This window comes from Leuciscus leuciscus, assembly GCF_965113295.1.
Source record: "Leuciscus leuciscus genome assembly, chromosome: 1".
Lineage (NCBI taxonomy): Eukaryota > Metazoa > Chordata > Actinopteri > Cypriniformes > Leuciscidae > Leuciscus > Leuciscus leuciscus.
Window position 1 is genome coordinate 68,203,691 of NC_138725.1, and position 25,727 is coordinate 68,229,417.

At 37.5% G+C, this 25,727-nt stretch overlaps 2 protein-coding genes across 4 annotated transcripts; one reads left to right on the forward strand and one right to left on the reverse strand.

Moving 5' to 3' along the window:
* Positions 1-12,966, forward strand: LOC309511739 (uncharacterized protein). Of its 2 annotated transcripts, XM_082187044.1 has the most exons (12): positions 1-4,607; positions 5,292-5,321; positions 5,447-5,466; positions 5,619-5,749; positions 5,891-6,014; positions 7,568-7,728; positions 8,479-8,632; positions 8,738-8,836; positions 9,065-9,111; positions 10,781-10,921; positions 12,149-12,223; positions 12,538-12,966. In XM_082187044.1, the coding sequence occupies exons 3-11, from the start codon at positions 5,454-5,456 to the stop codon at positions 12,161-12,163; spliced, it is 885 nt and encodes a 294-aa protein (XP_082043170.1). In that variant the 5' UTR covers positions 1-4,607; positions 5,292-5,321; positions 5,447-5,453; the 3' UTR covers positions 12,164-12,223; positions 12,538-12,966. The 2 variants fall into 2 exon arrangements, with proteins under 2 accessions (XP_082043170.1, XP_082043171.1); XM_082187045.1 differs by lacking the exons at positions 9,065-9,111; positions 10,781-10,921; positions 12,149-12,223; positions 12,538-12,966 and having other exon boundaries at positions 8,763-9,058.
* LOC309511241 (uncharacterized protein) lies at positions 12,812-24,125 on the reverse strand. 2 transcript variants are annotated; one of them, XM_082186344.1, is made up of 17 exons: positions 23,763-24,125; positions 21,814-22,024; positions 20,963-20,992; positions 20,438-20,487; positions 18,921-20,322; positions 18,678-18,783; positions 18,031-18,248; positions 17,629-17,760; positions 17,241-17,408; positions 17,009-17,145; positions 16,771-16,882; positions 16,595-16,675; positions 16,182-16,356; positions 15,941-16,030; positions 15,699-15,776; positions 15,510-15,570; positions 12,812-15,347 (listed from the first exon to the last, which is right to left on the reverse strand). In XM_082186344.1, the coding sequence occupies exons 7-17, from the start codon at positions 18,220-18,222 to the stop codon at positions 15,281-15,283; spliced, it is 1,293 nt and encodes a 430-aa protein (XP_082042470.1). In that variant the 5' UTR covers positions 18,223-18,248; positions 18,678-18,783; positions 18,921-20,322; positions 20,438-20,487; positions 20,963-20,992; positions 21,814-22,024; positions 23,763-24,125; the 3' UTR covers positions 12,812-15,280. The 2 variants fall into 2 exon arrangements, with proteins under 2 accessions (XP_082042470.1, XP_082042469.1); XM_082186343.1 differs by having other exon boundaries at positions 18,921-20,487.
* Positions 24,126-25,727: the final 1,602 nt, after the last annotated feature.

Genomic DNA, 25,727 nt, shown 5'->3' on the forward strand with positions numbered 1-25,727 from the left:
ACGCATTATAGTCCTTCACGTCTATTGCGATCTCAAAATTCCGGCCAGTTGATAATACCTAGAATATCAAAATCAACTGCTGGCGGTAGATCCTTTTCCTATTTAGCACCAAAACTTTGGAACAGTCTTCCTAACATTGTCCGGGAAGCAGACACACTCTGTCAGTTCAAAGCCAGATTAAAAGACACATCTCTTTGACCTAGCATTCACATAATACATTATAGACTTCTATAATTCAATGTTAGGCTGCATAGATTAGATCAGCCGGAACCGGGAACACTTCCCATAAATCCTGATGTACTCGTTACATCATAAGAAGAATGGCATCTACGCTAATTTTAGTGTCTTTGTTTATCCCGAGGTTTTCCCGCAGCCTGCCGGATCCAGACCTGACGAAGGACCTTCGCCAGGACCCGATGACAACGCAGCGATGAAGTGCCAACTAGTCTTTACCACTCTACAGATAAAGCGTTTTCGGGAAATTCGTTTTTGGGAAATTTGTTTCGCGTACCTACCCCCGAAGTGACAAAATAAAATAAAATTCTGTATCAAAATTTATAAGGAAAGACCAGTACTTTGTTTAGGCTTGGTTTGTAGGGAATTACAAACCTGCGCACATATATTCAAACGCACATAACTATAGAACCAATTCTTAATGTGCATGTGAACGCCATCAGCGTTTCTCACAGGTTCGCGTTTAAAGTCTGTGTAGAGAGAATGGTGTCGTCTTAGCGGCCCCTAATTTAATAACAAATGATCGGTGCGACGGAAGCGAATCAATCAAAACTAACTTTAGCTGAAAAATAACTTTATTAAAGAACCGCTATAAAGCCAAAACAATCTCTGTTACCTTAAATTATACGTTTATCTCTGTAAAGCTGCTTTGAAACAATATACATTGTTAAAAGCGCTACATAAATGAATATGACCATCTCTTCTCCCTCTCCTTTTCTTAAACTCTCTCCTCCTCTCCTCTTCATCTCTTTCTACCCATTTCACTCTTCCTCTCCCCTTCCTCAACTCTCTCCACCATCACGTCTTTCTTTGCCTCTTCTCATGCTTATTCTTATTTTTTTTATTTGCATAATGTTGTATAATATCAAGAAAATGCAATTACCTGCCTCCTTATTTATTATAGATGCCTTTTTGTTGCACATATTTAGCCAATGTATTGGATATAATGCGTTGCATTCAATGTTGTTATTTAATTTGTTTGTAAAAGATGGCTTATATTGTTTTGGCATAGATGTACAGTAAATGGTTATGTGTGAATATGTGACTGTGCTAACCCATGTTGAGACGAGCAGAAAAGTGCGATTATGTGTGTGCGCTAGAGGACTCCTACAACTTTAAATGAACTCAGCTATTGTAGTTGAGTTTACTGGAGTTCAAGGACATGAAGAGGTGGACCGCTTGCACCTGACTGGAGAAGGATCTGGGAAACTTTGGAGGAGTGTCAACCTAACGCTTGTTGTAAACAAGGAGTATAAAAGACTGATGAACTGACTGCCTCTTGGGATACTGATACGCCAGAGCCCCCGACGCCTAGAAGCCCAGAGCTGGGGACAAGAAACCCCAAGCAGAAGAGAAGAAGCCCAGAGCTTACTACACCATTGTTTCAAAACATGACTATTGTATTTTATACTTAAACGATTAAGTTGTATTCGCCTTTTATATTTTCGTTTATTATAAAAAGAAAAGTAACCAATTAAAAGAAATTTAATTGATTACAAAATCTGCCTACTGAGATTTATGATGCTGGAAGACTTTTAATGAGAACATACCACAGAGGAGTCTTCTGACCAAATTGTAAGTACCTTTTGAATGCTTACGGTTTAGGTCAGATTTGACTTTCTTTACCTTACCTGAGAATAATAAATAAATATGTAAAAGGTGTTAAGAGTAAAGTACACACCGTAAAACATGGCGCCCAACGTTTTAGGGGCATTGATCCATCGATCCCTGGCCACGGTCGATCGAGCAATGCTTGCCCATTCGCTTCCGCACTCGTACGCTTGAGTATAGGAGTACGAACTTTGAATGCTAGTAAATTACCAACTAAAAGGCAACCTGTAAGACCCCAACAATGTTAATAATCTAGAAAAGATTATTTAAAGGAACAACCCAGAAAGGGTTAAAATAAATGACGTCTAAGAGAAACTTCTGGAAAAGATAGTATTTAAAAATACAGACCCAGAAAGGGAGAATATTACTGTTATAATAAAGCCCAGAAAGGGCAAAGATTAATATATAAAAATAAAATTCCGTGAGAGTGGAAAAATGAATGCTATAATGCATACCCAGAAAGGGCAAAGATTAATGTAATAATAATAAAACCCAGAAGGGTTAAAACAAAAGTCGACTAAGAGAAATTTAGCCAGAAAGTAATAATCTAGAAAAGATTATTTAAAGGAAAATCCCAGAAAGGGTTGAACAGAGATTATTTATAGACAGCCCAGAAAGGGTTGAACGCGCGTAGAACAAATAACTTTATGAGCGAGAGCCGTAAAGATTGAGAAAGCCATGAAAAAGGAGAGACAGAAAGTCTCAAACGGCTAGCCTCAGACAGTACGAGGCACAGACTGGCTAAAAGATAAGACCTGTTAGTGGAGGACGCTTCGCTTATGACAGGGCAAGCAGTAAAATCCAGCAATGTAGATATTTAACATGAGGAGATTCTCATGTATTAAAATGAAACCTAGCCTTCCAGGCAGACACAACGGTTTTAGAAAATGGAACGAGGCTTCTCTATAGAGATAGACTGAGGTAGGTCTAACATGAAGTGGAAAAATTTGTACATGTAATAACATTACAGAATAAGACTTCTAGACAAGGAATAATGGTTAATAATGATTAATGACTGTTATTAAACAGCTAAGAAATGTTTTTCTAAATATTACGAATGATAGAGTGCTAAAAAGAATTTAAACCACCGGACTTGGATAGACAGGCTATATATCAAATTGATATTAATATCTTTAAACAAACAGAAGAAATGCACCTAACATTGTCAGAAGACAGTTTTATGAAGTGGAAATATGCAGGCTAAAAGGAGGACTTATAATCTGTAACAATATGTGTTGAGAAAAATGGGATGTTATCTGGCATATTAAAATACAAATAAAAAGTGTAATGAAAGTATAATTATTGGTCCTGGAACAGCCAGGATGATTTTATTGTAAAATAGGTGTACCGGTTAAAGAGACAGAGTCTGTGAGCATAGCTCAGACTCGAAAAGCCAACAGTGGTGCGTGCCAGATCGTCTCCCACACTGTATTACAGAGAAGAGCTCGTACTTCAGAACTTTAGAGGCTGAAAGATCTGTAAAACGATAATTTATGGAAACTTAAGGGAGGCACTGACAACAAAATAAGTCAGGTAAACTTTATTTTATTATAAAGTTAAATAATAGTTTATGATGGAGTGAAAATGGTAATTGAAGGAATATAATTGCAAATACCAGACAATGAAGGAAATGGGAGATAAACTATTAACAATAAACTTGTTAACAATGCAAAGAGTAACAACTTTAGAAACGGGAAAAGATGTCCCGCAAGGACTCTCTCGGCGGTCTACGCCTCCGTATGAGAGTTTTACAACAGAGTCAGGGTGAGTTAGAGGGTTCAGAGAACTCCAATACCTCTGATACACAACACCGAAAGTGAAAGCAGGAAATCAAATAATATTATGTTAAATGTAGCTATTATATACTTTTAATATTGAATGATTAGTCAGAGGTTAATGTAGTAAATACAGAGGACTAAATACAAATATTCTGATAGAAAGAAATGTAGTAGGATGCTTTTAAGAGGAAAACAATAAAAATAATAATAATTTAAAAAAAAAATATAAAAAATTAAAAATTGTGCCTATAGAAATTTTACTTACAGAGATATAAAGACAGCCAGTCTATAATGGGAACCCATTTACTGAGGGTTTAAGTAGAAAAGTGACCAAAAAAAAATTAGAACAAGTAATAGGTTCATTAAACACAAAAAATTAGTTTCTGAAGCGAGACTTAGGTACCGTAAGAAGTCAGTAAGAACTTCAAAAGACAAGAGAGCGTTAATATTGGTAAAGAGAAGTTTCAGAGTCCAGAAGAAGACATGGAAAAAGACACTGGGACTTTGAATATGCTAGTCTGACTTTTAACCCAAAATTCAATGAAGAATAGTTCATAAGCAGGAATATTAGACTTATAAATCATGTCAAGTCGTACTGCAAACATAAGTAAACAGGTAGGAGTTAAAAATGGCATAACCATATAGTGCCTATGCTGACAGGAGGTTAAAGCATTAGAAAATGCATATAGGTGAGCTGAGATTTCGCTACAAGACAAACGTGTATCTGTCTTAGATATAAAGACAACTATAATGACCGTTTACTCACCCGCTTCGGATGTTATCACCCGATTGAATGGACATTATCAGTGGTTATCGGCCCATTCGTATGGGCCAGTAGGCCCCTACTGTACGTGCCTCCTAGCAGGTGCAGTAGGTTGTTATCATCTATTCACATCGCTGATCAGCATCATACAGGAAGACTCTCGATCCAGTCCCCCAGGAATACAGTCCGCCGCCAGACCTCAAACCTCCAGCGACTTTCAGGTAAAATGACAGAAAATTAAGACATTTTCAACTGTTCCTATCTAGTTTATGAGCTAAAAAAAAACACACATTTTTAAACATCTGTTATATTAAAGCTATAACAAGGTAACATAAAAGAGTTTAAACGAAATACCAGATATTGTTTTTATCGATTTTTTTTTTCATTTGCATTTACTGTATTTACCGGTCAAGCTAGCATTACAGTTTACTACAAAAACGTTTTTTTTTTTTTTATCGAAACAAAACTCTTAGTTTTACTAACAATTTAGCTTCCACCATGGCTAACTAATGAGTTAAAAAAAAGTTAGCAGATGAGAGGAAAAAACGATTTATTACACCGTGAGTTTCCTGTAAATTACACCTTTTAGCCTTAAAGGCGTTCTGTGTAATGACTACACTGTACATATATTTTGTATCTGCTTCATACAAACTCTTCATTCAGGCTATATCATGCTCGTATAGGCCTACCTACTGTATATAGTGATAGTGAAATCAGGTTTGTGGTAGCTCTATTTTGATTTATGTAAGCTAGCAACAACAGGCTAACAAAAATGCATTACTTGAATTAACCTTGAACTTGAAACATAAAACCTATACACAGGTCTTTCTATCTGTCTGCTTTCCTGCTTATATTTCTCTGTACTTGACTTTGTCCATCTCATTTTACAACTTTTTGATTCCCAGATTAGGAAAAACTGTTCCAAGATTGCAGTGGTAAGTTTGTTTATAATTTGTCCATAATGCATTATTGTAAATAAGGTTTTAACCAAGCTGCATGGATTTAGTGGGCTGATTGTGAAATATGTGTAAAGGCAAGTTTATATCCATTTATATTCCAGGTTGAAGATGGCTCAGAGAGGTAGGCTACTTGTATTTACTAATCTAGAAGCCTAAGTCTAGTGTGTAAAAGAAAACTGGTATGGTGTGCAAAATCCACTCTTTCCCTCAGCATTATGTTTTTTTAAATAACTGGTTTATTACTGACTACCTTTTTTGTTGTTTCTTAACAAGAGCAAACAGAGATAAGGGACGATCAGAGAAACACTCTTACATCCTTCTATAAGGAGGGAATGACAGGTGTTGGCTCGCCCTTGGTACTACAAGCTGTAGCAGCAACCGGTCTTGACATCTGTGTCATACAAGTAAGGGTTACTTGTTGCACTAATACACAGCTCTTTAAAAGTAATTCATGCTGTATTACTTCTACTTTTACAAAATGGAATTATTTTTCCTGTCTAACGGGTTATAATCCCATGTCATTCATTTTGTTTACTGTCTTTCAGAACTGGATTGGAAATTACAAGAGATCCCAAAAAGGTTCTGAGACCCGGCCCTCAAAGCCAAAGTTTTACACTCGGGATTTGTCACCATACAACCTTTTTTGCAGGGATGTTCTCCGAAAGAAAGGTGAGAGGGACTGTTTGTCATATTAGAATTTCATGTTGTCAATTTTCATCAGTGGTTCACAAGGGTCATGAAACTAATGTTTAGTATACTATTTGGCAGGCACTTTACATGTAGAAGTTACATAGATTGATATAAGACTGGTCTGTTTGTTGATGTATTTACAAATTATTGTTTGAAAGGTGGATTTCACAATCCAAGGGCAAACCGAGGTGTCAGACACATTTTCTGCAGACTGTTAAGTGTTAAAGGAGAACTCCGGTCAATTTTAACATTGAGCTCATTTGTTTGTACATTTGGAGTGCTGTCAATACAGAGAACAACAACAAAAATCGGTGTTGCCTACACCATGTTATCCTCTTTTTAAAATTTGCACCCTATTGACTTCAATAGGGCAAGTTTTAAACCTGCTTTTAGCCTCTTAATATCCTTGATGTGTCATTACAAGTGCACAGCCAATGTGAGTGATTCCTTCAGAGTGAACACGGTGAATCTGACTGCAGTAGATGTGAAAGATATGAATAAAAATGATGTTATTTCAGCCAGCGCTCATACCTGTATTTACATCCTGTTTTCGGTTGAAGTCCATAGTAATCAATTGTCGAGTTCACGCGCATATGTTTAGTTGCCTATGATCACGCGCGTGAACTCGACAATCGACTACTTTGGACTTCAACCTAAAACAGGATGTAAATACAGGTATGAGCGCTGGCCGAATTAACTTAATTTTTATTCATATTTTTCACATCTACTGCAGTCAGATTCACCGTGTTCACTCTGAAGGAATCACTCACATTGGCTGGGCACTTGTAATGACACATCAAGGATGTTAAGAGGGTAAAAGCAGGTTTAAAGGAGAACTCTGCAACTCTAGCGAACTCTAGTCACTTCTTTGCTGATTTTCCCTTTTGTTGTCGCATGTTTTCCCCACGAGCTCCCCCTACAGCTGTGGGGGGGTGTATATTTCACAACATGGTCGTAAAAAACTCACTTGCGGCGGCCTCCTCCCCCTCTCTACCGCTGCTCATGTGCGTTTGTTTTGATTGGAGCAAGCCAACTGTATCGCGTGGAGCTATGTCTACCGAGTTGGGTAATCTGGTAATACATCATACATGCGTGTGTGTTTATGTCGAATTGCCGTAAAGCAGTTTGTGTTTCGCGCTCGTTCTCGTTCTAGTTCTCGCTTCTCACGAGACTTCCAATTTCTATCTTGCCGGGACGGTAGTCCCCAAGTTGCAAGGTTGGTTTTCCACCTGGGAACGCTGGGGGGAGCGGGGAAAGTCACCAATATCACCAGAACAGGTTGTTTAACCATCCAAATGATTTCTAGACAGTTTTATTAAGTTAAAAAAGTTACCAAGTTCTCCTTTTAAAACATGCCCCATTTAAGTCAACAGGGTGCAAATTTTAAAAAGAGGATAACATGGTGTAGGCAACACCGATTTTTGTCGTTGTTCTCTGTATTGACAGCACTCCAAATTTACAAAAAAATGAGCTCAATGTTAAAATTGACCGGAGTTCTCCTTTAAGTTTACTGTGCATTCATTTTTCTTCAGGGACTATGAAGGATATAAAAGGCAGGTGGTCCACACTAGAGGAGAAGCAGAAAGACAAATATAAACAGGAAGCAGCAGCGCTGAGGGCACAAGGGCAAGACCTTAGCATTGAAATGAGGGAGCTCAAAATAAAAAAAAATCTGAACCAGCTGAAATTACAGGTTTGGAAAGAAGGGAACTTAAAGGCAGGGTCCATGATGTTTTTAAAATACATTTTTACAATATTGATTTAATTCCACTTCAACAACTGTTTGTGACCAATTAATTAGAGGATCTATCACAAAAGACATTACTAACATTTAGTAACCTAGTGAACATACAGGACTGAAAAACACCAACCAGTCATTTCACAAGGATGAAGAAATGATTGAATGGTCATATGTCAATCAAAAACAGTTGGCATTGGTCCCTCCCCCAGACGGGTCCAAGCATTGCATGTTACTGTACTCTGGACGCGTGGTTTCGGGGCGAAGTCTGAAGAAAGGGGTTTGGACTTCTGAATTGTATATTTTCTAAATTTAGCTTGCTCAAGCTGTTTTTCCAGAAACTTTGACCCTGCCTTTAATTTGATTTGATAAGTGGTATTGTTGTAGATTTAAGGATTATTAACCACAAGTGCGAATGGAGCAGAGCACAATGGCTGTTTGTGCTCATATTTTGATTCTTTGATGATTCAGCATTCACACCAATTATATTCTCCACATTTTTTCTGCACATCATTTAGACTCTTAATGTGTAGTAAATGTAATTTCCTTAAGCACTTATTTCTCACAATATTTTCACCCAGTAAAAGTGTTTTCATATAGACTGCCATGCCCTGTTATGAGTTGCTTCTTCAGTATATGTTGGAATGTTGGTATGCATGTTGGATTTTTTTATTTGATATTCTTTTTTACCTGAAAATGGTAAAGGTGTCCAAACTTGAGGAGTTGGGTGTTGAGACGGCCATTTTATCTTTTGACCGACAAAAGTCTGGCCTAGAGGTCTACGAAGTCAGCAGCAAAGGGGCAGCTGACTTCCTTGACTCCACAGACACAGCAAACAACTTTGCACTGCACTTCAAAGGTGATACTGTTTTTATGAAAAACTACACAAATGGCTTGTAATAGTGCAAAGATACGTAATACAATTCTGTTAGATAAATGATATGGTTTGTCCTTACGTTTGCAGCCAATTCCTCTTGCACTACCGACAGCACCACCCACAGCAACAAAGGTCAAGTCAATGACCTGGTTAAGAAAGTGCAGGACCTCTTCAATCAAAGATATAGTAAGCATATTTTCTAACTTTTTTTTAGGCAAATGTGAAAAATTTATAAATATTTACATATATTGATGAGCTAATATGCCTCCATGAATCTGTGGCATTTTAACCTATAGCATACAATCTTAAGAATTACATGTTTACAATCTATGCACTGATTATAAACAGGTAGGGAAGTCGGAATTGTCAAACTGAAAACTTGTGTGCATGCATGAGCATATTCATGTCTTTCAGAGGAGGCTGGAGGTTCTGGAAGGCTCCCTTACCAGGCCTTGTTAAAGGTGAACTAAGTAACTTTTTTTACCTTAACTGAACAGCTTCGGAGTCATTGGAATGGTTATATTACTTATTTCGGGTTGAATGGTGGTCGTTTCGCACCCCCTTGGTGCCCGTGAGCGGAAAATACGCACTTGCAACTTTGAGCCGGCGGGCCGCCGGACGCCGCGTCAGGAAGTCTCGCGTGATATCAGGTCTCGCGATGTAAACAATTGCTTTACGGCCAAAAGAAATCTGCTAAAATGCTGTCATTATTGCGCTCCCTCACGCTGTCCGAACCCGAATGAAGAAGACGTTTTAAAGAACGTCCCATCTGCTTTGATGTCGTTGATCTATAGCCTCTGGTGTCTGAGAATCAACAACGAGTTTTTACAACAGTGTTGTCAAATATCTATTCCGAAGCTGTGGGGGGAGCTCTAGAGAGAAACCTGCGAGCAAAAAGCGAGAATACAGCGAAGAAGTCCCGAAGCTACTGAGTGCTGCCAGAGAATGTCTAATATGGCGAGAAGTTTCACTCTCACTACACTTCCGGCTTCTGAACTGGTTGCAGTTCCACTCTGATTCCATATGAGGGCGCTCACAGGACGAGTGCAGAATGAATGGAGGTCAATGGCGGTATACCCCTCAAAATCCACTTTTCTCAGGATATAATTTTTTGTCTAGTAATTTGAATGTTGTATTCGAAAGGAGATGCAAAGAAATTACACATTGCTGGGTGTTAGATTTTTTAGAGTCACTTATTTGATTTAAAAAAGTCTTTCAAAATGTCAATGACGTCAGAATGCTGACGTCATTAGCAGAATGCTAGCGTGTTATGGGCAACAACAACTCAACCTGTAAGAAATCAAAACGACATAAGTACTCGTTCATTCAACTTTCGACCTAAAACCCATGTTGAACTTGCAAAATCTACAATCACATCTGAGATTTCTCAACGGCAATCGGGTGAAAGAGACAAATTTAGCCGTCTAGCCCCATTGACTCCCATTCATTTTGCACTCATGGCGAGCGCCCCCAGTGGAACTCTGGTGGTACTACAACCAAAATTCGGTACAATAGGGCTTAATAGGGAGTGGACAGGCTCTCCGTAGACGGGCTCTGGTGCTGCTTTAAACTGAGGCCTGACGGTAGTTGGACTGCCAAATGGCCTTGGTCTAAGGAAGCCATCTTTTTATGGAAGACACCAATTAGATGCCATTTTGAAAAATGCTGAGCAGATTTCATTTGAAATTAGTAAGTCATATTTAGACTTACTAGTGGCAGTTGTATTTCTGCATGCTATTTCGCTCTTTGAACACTGAGCGAATAATGAGGTAACAAAAATATTACAATATTGTGCAGGGCCATTATAAACATCCCAAACTGATTTTTGTGTTTTGTTCCAGAATCAAAATTATAGTGGAACACCATTTTTAAGGCACCTCTCCAGATAGTCTTTACATAGTTAATTATGATTTTGGAGACTGTTATTGCCCATTACAGTGGTTTACATTTACAAACTATGAAATTAATAAATCTATTCCTTTCATTGTTGTAACTTATATTCCCTGTATGATACTATAGGTACTATTTGATACTATTTATACTATATGATACTATTTTTTCCTCCAGCAATTACGTGTCATGCATATCCTTCATACAGTAAGTGTACCTTTTTTGCCTTAACATATAAAGCAGATGCGACACAATGCAGTCCAACTGGGATGGGAGAGGGTGTTCTTGAGGACATGGACCCAGAAGCCACGGCAGACGATATCCATACAAAGGAAGGATGCCAGTCAGTGGAAGAGTTACTGCAACCTATGTGTGGAAATGGTAATTATTTGTAACTGATTTCTTTTTAATGCCAGTGGCTACAACCCAAATGCGTTTTATTAGATTGAGATTGGTGCACAGACAAATGCTCACAAAACTAACAGAAAAAGAGAGAAAAGCTCACAAATTGTTTAACCATATTTATTTTTCAAAAAGAAAAATGAATATCACATAGGTCTTCGCATGCAGTAGGGATCACACCTACAGCGCAAAGAGACGTCCAAACGGCGCATATTTTAAGTGGTTTCTGGACACCTAAATTACATCCCCTACAGGTTCACAACGTGACACCAGACGACTTCTTTTTTCCAACGTGTACTGAATGTCAAGTATTGATGTCCACATTACTTCTGTATAAAGGCTAATTGTGTCCAGATTTGGTCAATGTCAAATTTAGTATGTTTTTTAATACAATTTGTGAGCATATGTCATGGAATCATTGAGATCTGGTGACTGTGGAGGTTGTTGGAGGACAGTGAACTCATTATGATGTTGAAGAAAGCAGCTGGAGATGATCTGAGCTTTGTGAAATGGTGCATTATCCTGCTGGAAGTAGCCATCAGAAGATGTTCCACTGTGCTCAGAAAGGGATGGACATGGTCAGTAGCAATACTCAGGTAGGCTGTGCTGGTTAAACCATACCACGTTGGGACTAAGGGGCCCAAAGTGGGACAAGAAACCCCCCCACCACCATTCCAGCAGCAGCAGCTGAAGCGTTGATGGGCGGCAGGATGAATCCATGCTTTCATGATGTCTCCAGCAGATTCTGAGCCTACCATCTGAATGTGGAGCTGAAATGGAGACTCATCAGACCAGACAATATTTATTTTCTGCATTTTTAAGACCATTCTCTGGAAACCCTAGAGATGGTTGTGGGTGAAAATCCCAGTAATACTCAGACCAACAACCATGCCACATTCAAAGTCCCTTAAATCCCCTTTCTTCCTCATTCTGATGCTCAGGTTGAACTTCAGAAAGTCTTCTTCACCATGTCTACATGACTACATGTGTTGAGATGCTGCTATGTGATTGGCTGGTTAGATATTTGTGTTCATAAGCAGTAGCACAGCTGTATATAATAAAGTGTCCAGTGAATGTCAATACTAACACTGCTTACTGTATCCAATAGTCATGGGTCATATAAATGCTGACAAATTGGATTACAAATTTTCCATTAAGGTACAAGATATGTATTGAGTTTTTATCATATTGTTTTATGTACTGTAGGTGCACAGCAGATAGCAGAGAACTTCCCTAGAACTTCTTCAGCCACTTATGTCGTCATGATGACTGCAGATGACAGTATGTATTCCACAGCAAATTATACATTATCCTTGCAACCACAAGTCTTATTGTCTATTGCAGAGTCTTCATATGAAAATGTTTAAGTTAAATTATTTTAGGATAACATTTATATGATACAGCACTTTGAGACTTGTTTCACAGAGGTAAAGTGCTTTATGTTGAGCTGGCCAGTTGTAACAGAAATAGCCGCCTTTGAGACATTATTTTAAATATGTTTAATACTTTTGGTTGGTTGATTGATTGATTGATTACAAAATGTACATAAAAAAAACGTATCTTTTGTTTTTCCTTACTTCCTTTTTTCTTGGTAGGTCAAGACACCTGCTGTGTCTGCCACATCCATTTTGGTGACAAGAGAAAGAATGCTACCAAAAAATGGCGTTCATGGTCACAGTGTACAGTGTGTCAGTTCTGGTCACATACTGCATGTGGTTTTAAAAGCAACATGTGCCAACACTGTCAGTGCTGAAACACCTAAAATAAATGTCTTTGTTGTTTTGTTTAAAATGTTTTTTGCATGCCTTTTGTAATCATTACACAGCATGAATTAAAGTTTCACATTATTAAGAAGCATGGTTTTAGTAATTTCTTTACATGTATGTTTGTATACATGTGAACGGGGTGGGGGTGGGATATTTTTGTTTTAGGGCGTGCTGTTTATGTTCAGATGTGTGTGCTCTGTGCAGTGCGTGATTGTTAAACTGTTAAAAATAAAAATAAAGATATTGTTGGAAATAGAAGCATGGTTTACTGTGAATTGGGGAGTTATTTGAGTTCATGTAATGCACACTTACAGAATGTTTATTTTTTATTCTGAGAAATTCCTGGAACATAAATGTTCTCAATCTCCACCACCACAATAACGTTTTTTATTCACAGATATGATGGATATAAATGGTATAAATCGTAATACATATAAAGTCCATGTAGTCTAACAATAAATAATACATCGGTTATCACACTTGGACAGCCCCGCTGTCCAACTGCACTGACACAGGAAGACTCCCGATCCAATCCAAAGACGGTGAAAGAAATCCGACAGGTATCCCATTGGCTGCTCTTAGTGTCAATCTGAGACGTCATGCGGAAGTGGTAATTTATTAAACGTTTTGGCACGAATATCTTAAATAAACCGACATATTTACTTTTTTGCCTCACCACAGTAACTTAGTAAATGGCTGTTCGGCTCCATAATTTGTCTGAAAAATAAAGTAACCATATGTTTTCACGACCCTATCCACCACAGGAAAACCGGAAGACCTAACTTACCAGCCTACACCAAGCGGGAAGGAAGTCGACCGGAAGTTGAAGCCGGCCGCGTGCCACCATCTTGTAGCAGAACTTCACCTGCTGTTAGCATCTCATTGACTCCCATTCATTTTGGCGTCACTTTGACAGCGAATAACTTTACATCTGAGGCGTTTAAAGACTCCATTTGTCCATTATTTATTTCTAAAGAAACACGACAATGTATAAAATGCTCCATTACCTTGTAGCTTACGTTATGGCCCCGTAAAAACAGTTTTTGTAAAAGTAGGCTAACGATTGCGTCATAACCACGCGACTCTCTGTCGCACAGTATAGAGATTACCGTATAGACAGGAGGAGAAGCTCGCGGGCAATCGGGGAGACGTGGAGGCAAAATGACAAAATAATTAATCAGAATACCTAGCAAAAGTTTCTCCTGCTCCTAGCTCATGGACACCTCCTACCCACGCTCTCCGTCTCTGCAAGATTCGGAAGGGAATGATTCAGATTTCTCATGCCACAGCCACTAGAAGACAGACGGGTTGCTTACGTCACATCTACGTCGTCAAGCTCAGTTTGAGTCTGCGCGTCAGGAACGGAAGTCCTAAAAAAATCGCTGAAAATGGGCTTCAATTGAGTTCCAATGAGATGACTCTGTCCATTTCTTATACTGTCTATGGCCTACACCCATGTTAATTTATAAAAGATAATATATCTAAAATAATCCATCATATTCACATTTTACTAACATCTGTCATCTAGAGGCAGTGTAATCACTAGTTCGGCTATATTTGGTCTTTGATTTATGCAATAGATATATCGTTTTGTAACCCTAAAATTGCATCTCGGTCGGACCCCACAAGAACTACAATCATGGCGCTGACATGTTTTCACCCGCATGGCGCGGCCATAAGTATTTGTAGTTTTTACATAATATGATTATTTTGCATCAAACTTGAATTTCCAAATATATAATTAACAACTCATCGGGTGTTTAAAGGGACGCTGAATGCAACTGAGGATTCAGATCTTAAATATCTAATTGCAAAATGGGTGAAATTGTATTTAATCCCTATTTGACAGCGCCCCCAGGTGGTGGATATAACACATGAGATATTACATGACAGTTCAGGTCAAGAGCTCTCTATAACAGTTGGTCCCATGGTTTTAGCCCTTTTTGTTGGTAAATTATAAGCCTTCAAATATGCACTGAGGCCAAGGTTCAAAGCTCATTCTTTCATAGAAGGAGCCCAGTAGAGTCTTCATACTGATATATGTTATTCTCCACATTAAGACCTTTTCAATTATGTATTTGGTTGAGTAAAAGCCAAAGTATTTAATTTTTCTCATTTCATTGACAGATCCATTCAAAGGCTTACTTTGAGAGAGCATTTGCAAACCGAGTATATAGAATTAAGCGTTCAGTTTTTTTTTCTTATATTTTTTGGATATATATTCCAAATTTAGTCACTTTTAGAGTTATAATATTGGTCAGAACACTAGGTCATTCATATAAGCTGGAAAGAAGGCCTGATTGGGGTTGCCACACAGTACAGTGGGTACGGAAAGTATTCAGACCCCTTTAAATATTTCACACTTTGTTTCATTCCATTTGCTAAAATCAAAGAAGTTCATTTTATATCTCATTAATGTACACTCAGCACCCCATCTTGACAGAACCCCTGGCCAAACCCCTTGGATCTGGCCAAACCACACACAGAAGTTGTCCAGGTCACACGTAACAGCATTCTAACAGCATATGACAGAGGATTCAATTCAGAAATGTTGACGTTGTCCATGTGCTTTTTAAAGGCGTGGTGCAAACAATATAGCAGTGGCAGGCCGCCACAGTTGAGTCACTGTAGAGGAAACACTGGAATGCATTTAAATACCAGGTCAGACACACTTAGGGCTGACCACTTTGTATCAGTGAGAGCACATGTTAATACTGGGTCTGAACAGGGCCACTGCAACAGTTTCCTACACCAATGTGCCTTGTTATTACATATCAGTAGACAAGACACTGAATTCTTACTTGAGATTGTAGAACTTTATCAACTCCTTAATGTAGTCCCTTTTCCATTTAGAGACAGTGTCTGGAGATCAGATGAAAATGTTACAGCTATATTTCTTTTTCTTTTATTTTGTCAGGTATTTTTTTGGGTAATTACTGTAGTTACATTTGCTTAAAACAATGGTTAAAACATTCACTTCAGTTGCTTACGTATTGGTTTTGGTTTCTGTTGGGACAGCTCTATCTCTCTTTTCTTCCATCTCTCAATGTGTTGCTCAGAGATCAACACTAAAAAAAAAACAAATAAAAACAAACAAACAAAACAACCGACTGATCAATTCTACATAATACCACTATGTGCAAAATGGTTGTAAATTAAATGGAAAATTATATGATCGTAAATCTTAATCAACACAATTTTTTACTGCTTCTGCTTCTTGTGTGCAATTTACCTGGTGCCTCTCTGATGACAGATGAAATGTCTTCTTCAGCTAGAGTTGATAGTTTCTCTGCTTTGTCCAGTTTTTGCAGGAGGTTCAACGCTGCAAAGAAATACTTGAATTTACTTGCGTAGTACAATTTGTTCAAGCTAAACTCCAGAAAATATAAAATGTGTACAATTTAAACCAACAAGCACAGTGCGTTAAACTACTAGCACTGATTTATGACATCGCCATACTATGGTAAACTAACCAAGGTCAGTAGATTTTCTCCGTCCATAGTGCAGAAGTGCATCAGTCAGCAGGTCAAGCCGGTGAGTCATCTCCTTTGTGACCCTGGCGAATCTTCGGAGGAAAGACCACAGTCTCTCCATTCCTTCCCCATCAGTAAGCCCAAACCCACTAAGCCGTCTGGTGCTGTACTTGATCTGTGATTAAAGCAAAGTCGTAAAATATCACAGAGATTGACACAACCTCTCACATTGTCCGCAACAGCACGGCTGTGAAACAAGTTTAGAAAACGTCAGGAAAATGTTAGATTCAAGATTACTTTCAGGCCTTTCTACTTTATTTAAGCAGTGCAGTGGACAGGAGAATGGAAGCTAAACAAGGAGGGAATGAAGTGATCCACAGATCCTGACATCTGTTTAAATCCAATGGTATTACCTGGCAGGGCAGTTTGTGTCCATAAATGTGAAAAGCCGGCACAGCCAAGGAGATGTTGGGAGGTATACCCTCACCTGATTTCTGTTTGAACACAGTATGGCAGAGCTTTTATTTGTTATTTTAAGATCTTTTAGAAAATATTGAAACTTTACACAGAAGTTTAAAAAAGAACTCACGTTCAAATGTGAGGCAACAACACAGGCAATATCATAGACCACCCGCAAGTGTATGTTCTTCTTTGTGCATCTTTGAAGAAGCTCATCAATGACATACAGGGGATAAGCTAACCTATAACAACACAAAACATGGGAATTCTGATGCTGAGCTCATTTAGTAGTATGTTGTAATATTGCCCATATACATATCACAGGTTAATACACTTCTATTCTACTATTCAGTATGTCATAGACTTGCCGTTCTCCTTGGCTCATGTTTACAAACATCAGTGGGATTTCATGACGACAGGAGGCTCCAAACACTCCTGCAACATCAAGCTTTTTCTCTTTTTTTTGTGATCTCAGCATGTTGCCAGCCTTGAAGTTACTGCAGTCCTGGGATAAGGAAAAATGCAGATGGTTATGGGAAGACTTAGGTGTTTTTCTATTAGTTTAAGTTTGTGATAAAGTATTCTACAACTGTGACTAACCTCGTGAGGCTTGGAATTATCAGGATGTGAAAGCAGATATTCCTGTACATTATTTTCAGCAACAAACATGCGGGTCCCATGTAAGGGCTCAACTAGGCTTGTCCCTGAGCTTTGTTTCCTCACAAGGCCAAAGTTGGCATCCAGAGTTACTATCATATCTCCATCCACCTAGGAAACAATAACTTGAGTAATTCTGGTTTTGTATCTGGTGCAACAAAAAAGATAAAAGATGCACAAGTTCCCTCATTCATACTCATACCAGGCTGGTGAACATATACTGTTACCGTTATATCAAAATGTAACACTTCACATTGATTCAATTTGATCATTTCATGGGAACTGCAATCAAGTAATCTAACATGAACTAAGCTAGGAGAGTAGAACCCACCTTTGGACATGCTGGGCACGTGGTCCCATCATCAAACTGAGGGCAAATATCCACCAAACTCCTTTGTCGGAAGTGGTGATGCCTAAAGTGGGATATGGATTCTCCCACCAGGGCTCTGTAGAGTGCGTTAACCTATGGTATTAACCGCATCAGCAAAAATGTTACTGAAACATCATTAACATTAAAAGCCAAAGTAATACTTTGCATGGTTCATTACCAAATTATAAATATAATTATAAATATATTTCTTATAAAAAATGAAAAATCAGCAATCTTCTTTCATACAACTGTAAGATCCTAGATGTTTTCGTAATGATTTACTCTTCGTTGTGATATATATCTTGATCTGAAATGTTGGCGTCACAGATGGGACTTCAAAATTACCTCTGCAATCTGACTCACCTCTGTAGGAGTCAGATTGTTTCTCCAGCGCAGAGTGTTGCAAAAACCCTCAACAGAAACCTGACACTCCAGTGACAGACAAACAAATAGTTCCAGTAAAGGAATGGAGAAGGCAGTTTGAGGCTTTTCAGCTGTTGCTGGCCAGAGCCCATACCGCAGAAGAGTGCAGGCTTCAGGTTCACACTCGCACATATCTATAGGGATGGTGCAGAGACGTCCTGCAAAAAAAATACATAAAAACATAACCAAGGAATACAATAAAATAGTCTATTGATAATGATAGACAATCTTATTGATAGACGGCAGCATGGCAGTGGCCATTTGCACTCATTGGCCCAGGACAGCTGTGGCTACACAAGTAGCTTACCATCACCAAGTATGAATGAGTGAAAGAATAATGGATTCAACGTAGAGCTCTTTGAGTGTCTTGAAAAGCGCTATATAAATCAAATCCATAATCATTACTATAATGTATATTAACACAGACACTGTGTCACCAGTAACCTGATATGTTATTACTGGAAAATTGCACATCAGAAGTGTGAGAAATTCCTACGAGAATGTCATTGCTCAACATTTCATCAGCCTCTCTTTTCTTTGGTCAAGGAAATTAAACACATGACTTTTAACATTATAAAATGACAAACCTGTGTTGACAATGACTTTTATATCTTTCCTGTACACAGCATGGTTTTCATGGCCCTCGGGTAAATACAGGAATAGCCCCTGGTAGGATGGTTCATAAGAAGAATTCTGAAAGAAAGATAACTTTAACTAATAGTTTTGGAAATGAGTAATTCAAGACAACACAAATTGTAGTATTGTGCTAAAACAAGATTTACAAATATTTTGCTATATGTATATGTGTGAGTGAATGCTGTTGTTCATACATTCCATTTATCAGGGACGTGCAATGAATTGTGGTGAGTCCTCCTCAGACAGGTAGGGCTGGGTACCGAACTTCGATACTTTTATGGTATCGAAAAAAATACTCCAATTCTATGAGTATCGAAAAATTCTTTATCTTTCGGTGCCAAATTTCGGTTCCATCTGAGCGCGTAAGCGCAAGCTTATCTGTCCTCTCTGCATATTGACAAAGAGCGGAGCTCCGACCCACACACACACGGAGAGGTGCGGACGGATTAAACTGTTTGCAGTTTTGCTGAAGTCACAGAGAGTCACGGTTGGTCTCAAGTGTGGTAACAGTTTTTTAAAACTTCACGCAGACAGCGTTTGCTGCGATATGATATTAATTTAATGGCGAGCAGAAAGCGGTCGCGGTGCTGTTGACGTTACACTTCCTCTTACTAAACAAGCAGCCACAATGGTGTTTTCTCTCCCCTGATGACTGACTGACAGGCAGTCATTTTATTAATGTTAGGCTATGTCTACATTAATCCGGATACATTTGAAAACGGCGTTTTCGTTTATAAACGCTCTCCGTCCACACTAGCGTTTTCAGGCGTTTTCGGACGTTTCAGTGTGGATGAGAAACTTTTGAGAAACGCCTGAAAACGCTTAATTCACCTTACTGCGCATGTGTTAATCCCCACCAAAGATCACTGATATGATTCAGATGGAAAAATAAATAATGAAGTTATCGCGCAATTCGTCTGACAGGATAATTTTATTTAGTAAAATATCTCACCATTCACTGATGCGGTCCAGGTCGCACGCAGTCACCGTATGTTTGGTCTAAAACGCAACTGCTCTCATGTATTGCCGCGTTTTCAAATGTATCCACTATGGAGTGCGTTTTCAAAAAAGCTTCATTTTCATTAATAAAAATGCCGTCTCCGTGTGGACGGAAGGCCAAAACGGAGAGAAAAATATACGTTTTGTGGACATGCTAAGTGAGTAGTTTTACCAGATTTTTTATTTTATTTTGATAACTGTTTTGATTCACAATTAAGGTGGAAAATAAAAGCTTTGTGTTTAATGTATTTTTGTTGATGTTGAAATTAATTTTAAAACATATGGTATCGAAAAAAGTATCGTTAGGAATCGGTATCGAAACTGAGGTATCGAAATTGGCACCGGATCGAAAAATTCTGAACGATGCCCAGCCCTACAGACAGGCTTCACAAAGGACTGCCGTGGTGCTGCACTCCAAGCACCTATAATCAGCATGCCGTTGGCAGACAGAACACTTGGAAGTTATTGGTGCTGAAGTTTCAAATGAAACTTTGAGCATGTCCTCCTTGACTGTATTCCAGGCATTTAGCTCTCTCTTCTTCGCCTTACTGTACGCAGTCTCGGAAGATGAACTACAGCCTGCTGCTTCATCTTGTTCTGATGGAACAAGTGTGGAGTTCAAAAGGCCTGTTTGTTGGGAGCTGGGCTTGGGGATGTCTTTATGTGTAAGGTAATGAACCTTTACACAACCATTGATATTCCTCCTCAGCACCTGTATCTTGATGTTTCTTAACCGTGTGCCTTTCAATGCTTTTCCCATCTCTGGAAAAAAGGCAATAAAGACACATGCATGACTAATGGATACAACAAAAGCTAGATTTTTGTTCCTTAATGTGCATGATGTATTAAAATATAGGCCTAGATGTCACGAGTTGTGGATGGTGAGGACCTAAATGCAGCAACAAAGTCAGGAGGCAGGCAGGTGGAGGAACCAAGTTTTAATCAAATAAATGTAACAGACTACATGGAAGATACAGGGGGAAGCAACATGGATCTGGCAGGGAAATAAAGAAACCTAGGGGTATATGTACACTGAGCGGCTAACAATGAGATAGAAACCAGGTGTGACAAGGAGCAGGAAGTAACAGGACAGAATGCACAAGGGAATGAACCAACAAAATAAAAAACAGGAAACAAGACTAAGGCAAAACTAACACAAAAGGAACACAACACCAAAAAGCCGGGAGACCATGACATAGATACATAACTAGATAGATAATAAATCAAATAAACTTACCACTGCAATCTTGGAACAGTTTTTCCTAATCTGGGAATCAAAAGTTGTAAAATGAGATGGACAAAGTCAAGTACAGAGAAACATAAGTCAAGTCAAGTCAAGTCAAGTTTATTTGTATAGCGCTTTTCACAATACAGATTGTATCAAAGCAGTTTCACAGTATTACATTAAAATAATACAACAAAGTTTGTTTCAAGAGGAATTTATTGATTGATAAATTTAAATTAAATATCCCCAAAATATAAGCAGGAAAGCATGTTTATGTTTCAAGTTCAAGGTTAATTGAAGTAATGCATTTTTGTTAGCCTGTTGTTGCTAGCTTACATAAATCAAAATAGAGCTACCACAAACCTGATTTCACTATCACTATATACAGTAGGTAGGCCTATATACGAGCATGATATAGCCTGAATGAAGAGTTTGTATGAAGCAGATACAAAATATATGTACAGTGTAGTCATTACACAGAACGCCTTTAAGGCTAAAAGGTGTAATTTACAGGAAACTCACGGTGTAATAAATCGTTTTTTTCCTCTCATCTGCTAACTTTTTTTAAATCATTAGTTAGCCATGGTGGAAGCTAAATTGTTAGTAAAACTAACAGTTTTGTTTCGATTAAAAAAAACAACGTTTTTGTAGTAAACTGTAATGCTAGCTTGACCGGTAAATACAGTAAATGCAAATGAAAAAAAAAAAAAATCGATAAAAACAATATCTGGTATTTCGTTTAAACTCTTTTATGTTACCTTGTTATAGCTTTAATATAACAGATGTTTAAAAATGTGTTTTTTTTTTTAGCTCATAAACTAGATAGGAACAGTTGAAAATGTCTTAATTTTCTGTCATTTTACCTGAAAGTCGCTGGAGGTTTGAGGTCTGGCGGCGGACTGTATTCCTGGGGGACTGGATCGAGAGTCTTCCTGTATGATGCTGATCAGCGATGTGAATAGATGATAACAACCTACTGCACCTGCTAGGAGGCACAGTAGGGGCCTACTGGCCCATACGAATGGGCCGATAACCACTGATAATGTCCATTCAATCGGGTGATAAGAGATATTCCTAGATAAAAAAATGAAAAGATAGTATTAACTAAATAATATGAATACTACGAAGTAATAAATAAATATGTAAATTACGTAAGTGGACAAACAAACATAAATAGAATATTTCATAGGCTATTTTAGTCTTGAACAAATTTTTTAATAATGCCTACAGCAGAGAAAAATACTTCAGTAACTTAGAACAGGCCTTGGTATACGCTGATAAAGGTTCAAAAATGGAGATGTGACTGAGACTGAACTATAACGGGTTTTCTACAAGAAAACTTTGCTACTCTAAGGTAAGAAAATATAATTTATTTAAAAATATGTAATTAAGGGCTAGCAGCAAGAAATTGTTAATTCATTTATTAAAATAACAAGATAAGGCAAGGCAAAGCAAGCTTATTTATATAGCACATTTCATACACAATGGTAATTCAAAGTGCTTTACATATAAGAAAATATTATAAAAGAAATAAGAATAAATATTACAGTTTAGACAAAAATAAAATACTGTACAAACAGTTGGACGAACAGATAAGCAAGAAGGATGAGCTATAATTAGTAAAAAGTTAATTATAACTATACATGAAGTATGGATTTTTATACAGAAATTTATACAAAAACTTATATTGTAAACTTCTTAGATTAGGAGAGCTGTTGAAAATAGTGAATTCAAAGAGCATTATTAAATGGAATGTTTAAGTTAGCGACAAGATACAATGTTGTGGACCGAAGGAAAAAAGCTGATAGATGTTTTATTAACATCTGAGAAACTAAGAATAATAGATGGAAAATGTATCTAATAAATACATTTAGATAAGAGAGGTCTATACCAATTGAAGAAGTTGTGAAAGAAGGCAAAGCTGTTTTTATGTATATATAGGCTATATATATATATAATTTTTTAATACTATTATACTAATGGCAGAAGGTTTTAAAGGAGTCGAAATACCTACCATTCCAGCCGCTCAAGATAACTAAGGAAACACCCTGGACAGTGAAATTTAGAATTAATAATTTGATTGAGGACTCAATAAAGCAAAAACTGTTTAAAAGCTGTAGAAGTTGTGTTAAACAATTGCCTAGGAAGTCAAGTTTGGGGATTTAACAAGTATATATACATAAGATTATTAATGTTTAACGAGTTTGAGTTTAAGAGTTTTAGGTTTTGTAATTTGAAGTGGTTTACGCATAAAATACATAGCTTAATGGGTTACATTAAAGCATGTTATTGCTAGCAAATGATGAAGCATTACATATAAAAAAAAAAAAAAAAAAATTGATTAAACTAAACAGGAATAAGCTGAAATGTTAGTGCAATTAAAGCAGCCGTGTGAAAGACGTTGAGTTCTAGGAAAAATAACCAACAAATGTGTTGTAGTTTGTGCCGAATGTGTGAATATAAAACCAGCTTTACCCAAGTATTAATAATAATACATTTAGTTTATATAGCACCTTTAAAAGTTGCTTTCTCAAAGCGCTTTACAGGCAAACACAAGAGTGAAAACTACACATTTAAAATACAAATATAAACAAATAAAATGGAAAATCAAGTAAAACCTGAAATATGTTTTAAGAAGAGATTTAAGTCACTAAAGTGTTGCTTCACTGCTGCTGTATTGTCAGTAACTTTACCCTAAGTATCTAGTGCAATTATAACTAGACTAATGAGATAAAAACATTAGGGCATTTGAATATCGATATTGATAAAATATTATATCAATTAATAAAATAAAATAATAATAAAAACATACCTTGCTTCTGAGAAAAAGTTTAGCAGTTCTGTGCAAAAGATATTCCAAGTTGGAATTTCTGACGAGGTCAAAAGATATGCTTCATCTGACAAACAACTACAGTTAGAGAGCCTCAAATGTGGAAACATTGCAGTGAGGAAGAAAAATAAAAGATAAAAATAAAAGCAAAACATTATAATAAAAGGACGATTGATATCTTATGTTGTAACAACTATTAATAGCCAGATAAAAAGTCATAAAAAAGGAAAGAGGTTTCTTAAAAACGTACAATTGTTTGTAAAACTATGTGCACTGAAGACTGAAGATTTGAGTTTGAAGTTAGAGAAAGCAGCATGTTAGGGGGAGTAATGTTTCTCCTGGTACAGCCTAGCACACAGCTCACGGGAGTATCTCAAGGTCACTCAACAGGAGTTTTACCAGACAAACCCAGCAATACATGGAGAAACAGGGTTTGATTTAAACTGTTTTGAAAAACGGGAAAATAGACCGCCAGGTAAACTAACTGATTTAGCTCTAAAGCTTTAAAAAATGTTGGGGGGACTTAACCTCTTATATAGACTAAGCCTTTTTCTGACCCTTTTAGTCCAACCAGACAATTTTAAAGAAAACACAGTGATATGATATTAATACAGCTGATAAGCTAGCTTGACTTAGAGAAAAGTAGAGAAACGGAAACAGAATGTATAATATATAACAGATATTAGACCAAATTTAACACCTTAGTGAGAAATTAATCTTTGAAGTTTTGACTGATAACAAGATGTTCCTAAATGGGGACAGACATTATAATATTACTATTGTATATGTTAAAGGTAATATGTTAAGGATATGCAACACTTATAATGGAGTTATTTAAAAGTCAAATATGGAGGTAAAATACAGTGAATAAGATATTAAAATAATTAGTGGGTTACATATATTAGTTCATGGATTTTTAGGAAGTTCTGGCGTTGCATGAGTGCACTCCCAATGCTGGGTCGCACAAGGAAAGGAATTTGTTGTTAACTTCAATGCCAAACAGATATGTGGATGATCCACTGGTGACCCTATAAAGGGAGAAGCCGGAAGAAACATAGAGAGAGAAAGAGGATGGGTCGTCGGAATGAATTTAGAAAAAATATATAATTATAATGATAAAATAATAATGTACATAACAAAAGTAAATGTATAATTATTACTACGGTGGAAGAGATAGTGACTGCTTTAGACTGACCAAATAGTTTTAGGATATTTAGAACAAAGACAAGGTCTGAATATTGATTAACTGAAATTAGTTCTAATATAAATATTAAGATATGCGGCAGAGTGATCAAAATACAAGAACAGCTGTTAATAGCCTACTCATAAAAGTTGCAGGCAAGATGTGATAAATGAAATTAATATTTTTCATTGTACAGCTATTTAACAAACTGAAAATCAACAAGTACTGCATACAGAGTGACTGTAAGAAATGTCTGAATAAGCTTACTGTAATAAAGGATCCACTGGAGGCAAGTTGAGAGATGAGAACCCATGTGCAGTTTATTATAACTAAAACAAAACATGAAACAAAAACATGGCGTGGCATGAAAACAAAAACCAAAGCAAGAACATGAACTTTGCACAACAGCAGACTACAGGAAACAATACTTGACAAAGACATGAGGCAAACATGAGGGCTTAAATACACAGACTAATGACAAAACAAGGGACACCTGTGAACAATGATCAGACAATTAACCAATGAGAAGACATGGCAGGATCACATGACAAACAGGGAATCACATTACAGACATGGAAACAAGACATGACACAGAAACATGACCAGAACAAACCCAAAACGTGACAGAATCCCCCCCTCTAAGGGCGTCTCCCGACGCCCAACAAAACCAAAACACAATACAAGACCAGGAGGGTGGTGGAGTGGAGGAGGGATGGTGGGCCAGGCCCGTGCAGGGGGACAGGACATGGGACGTGGCATGGCGT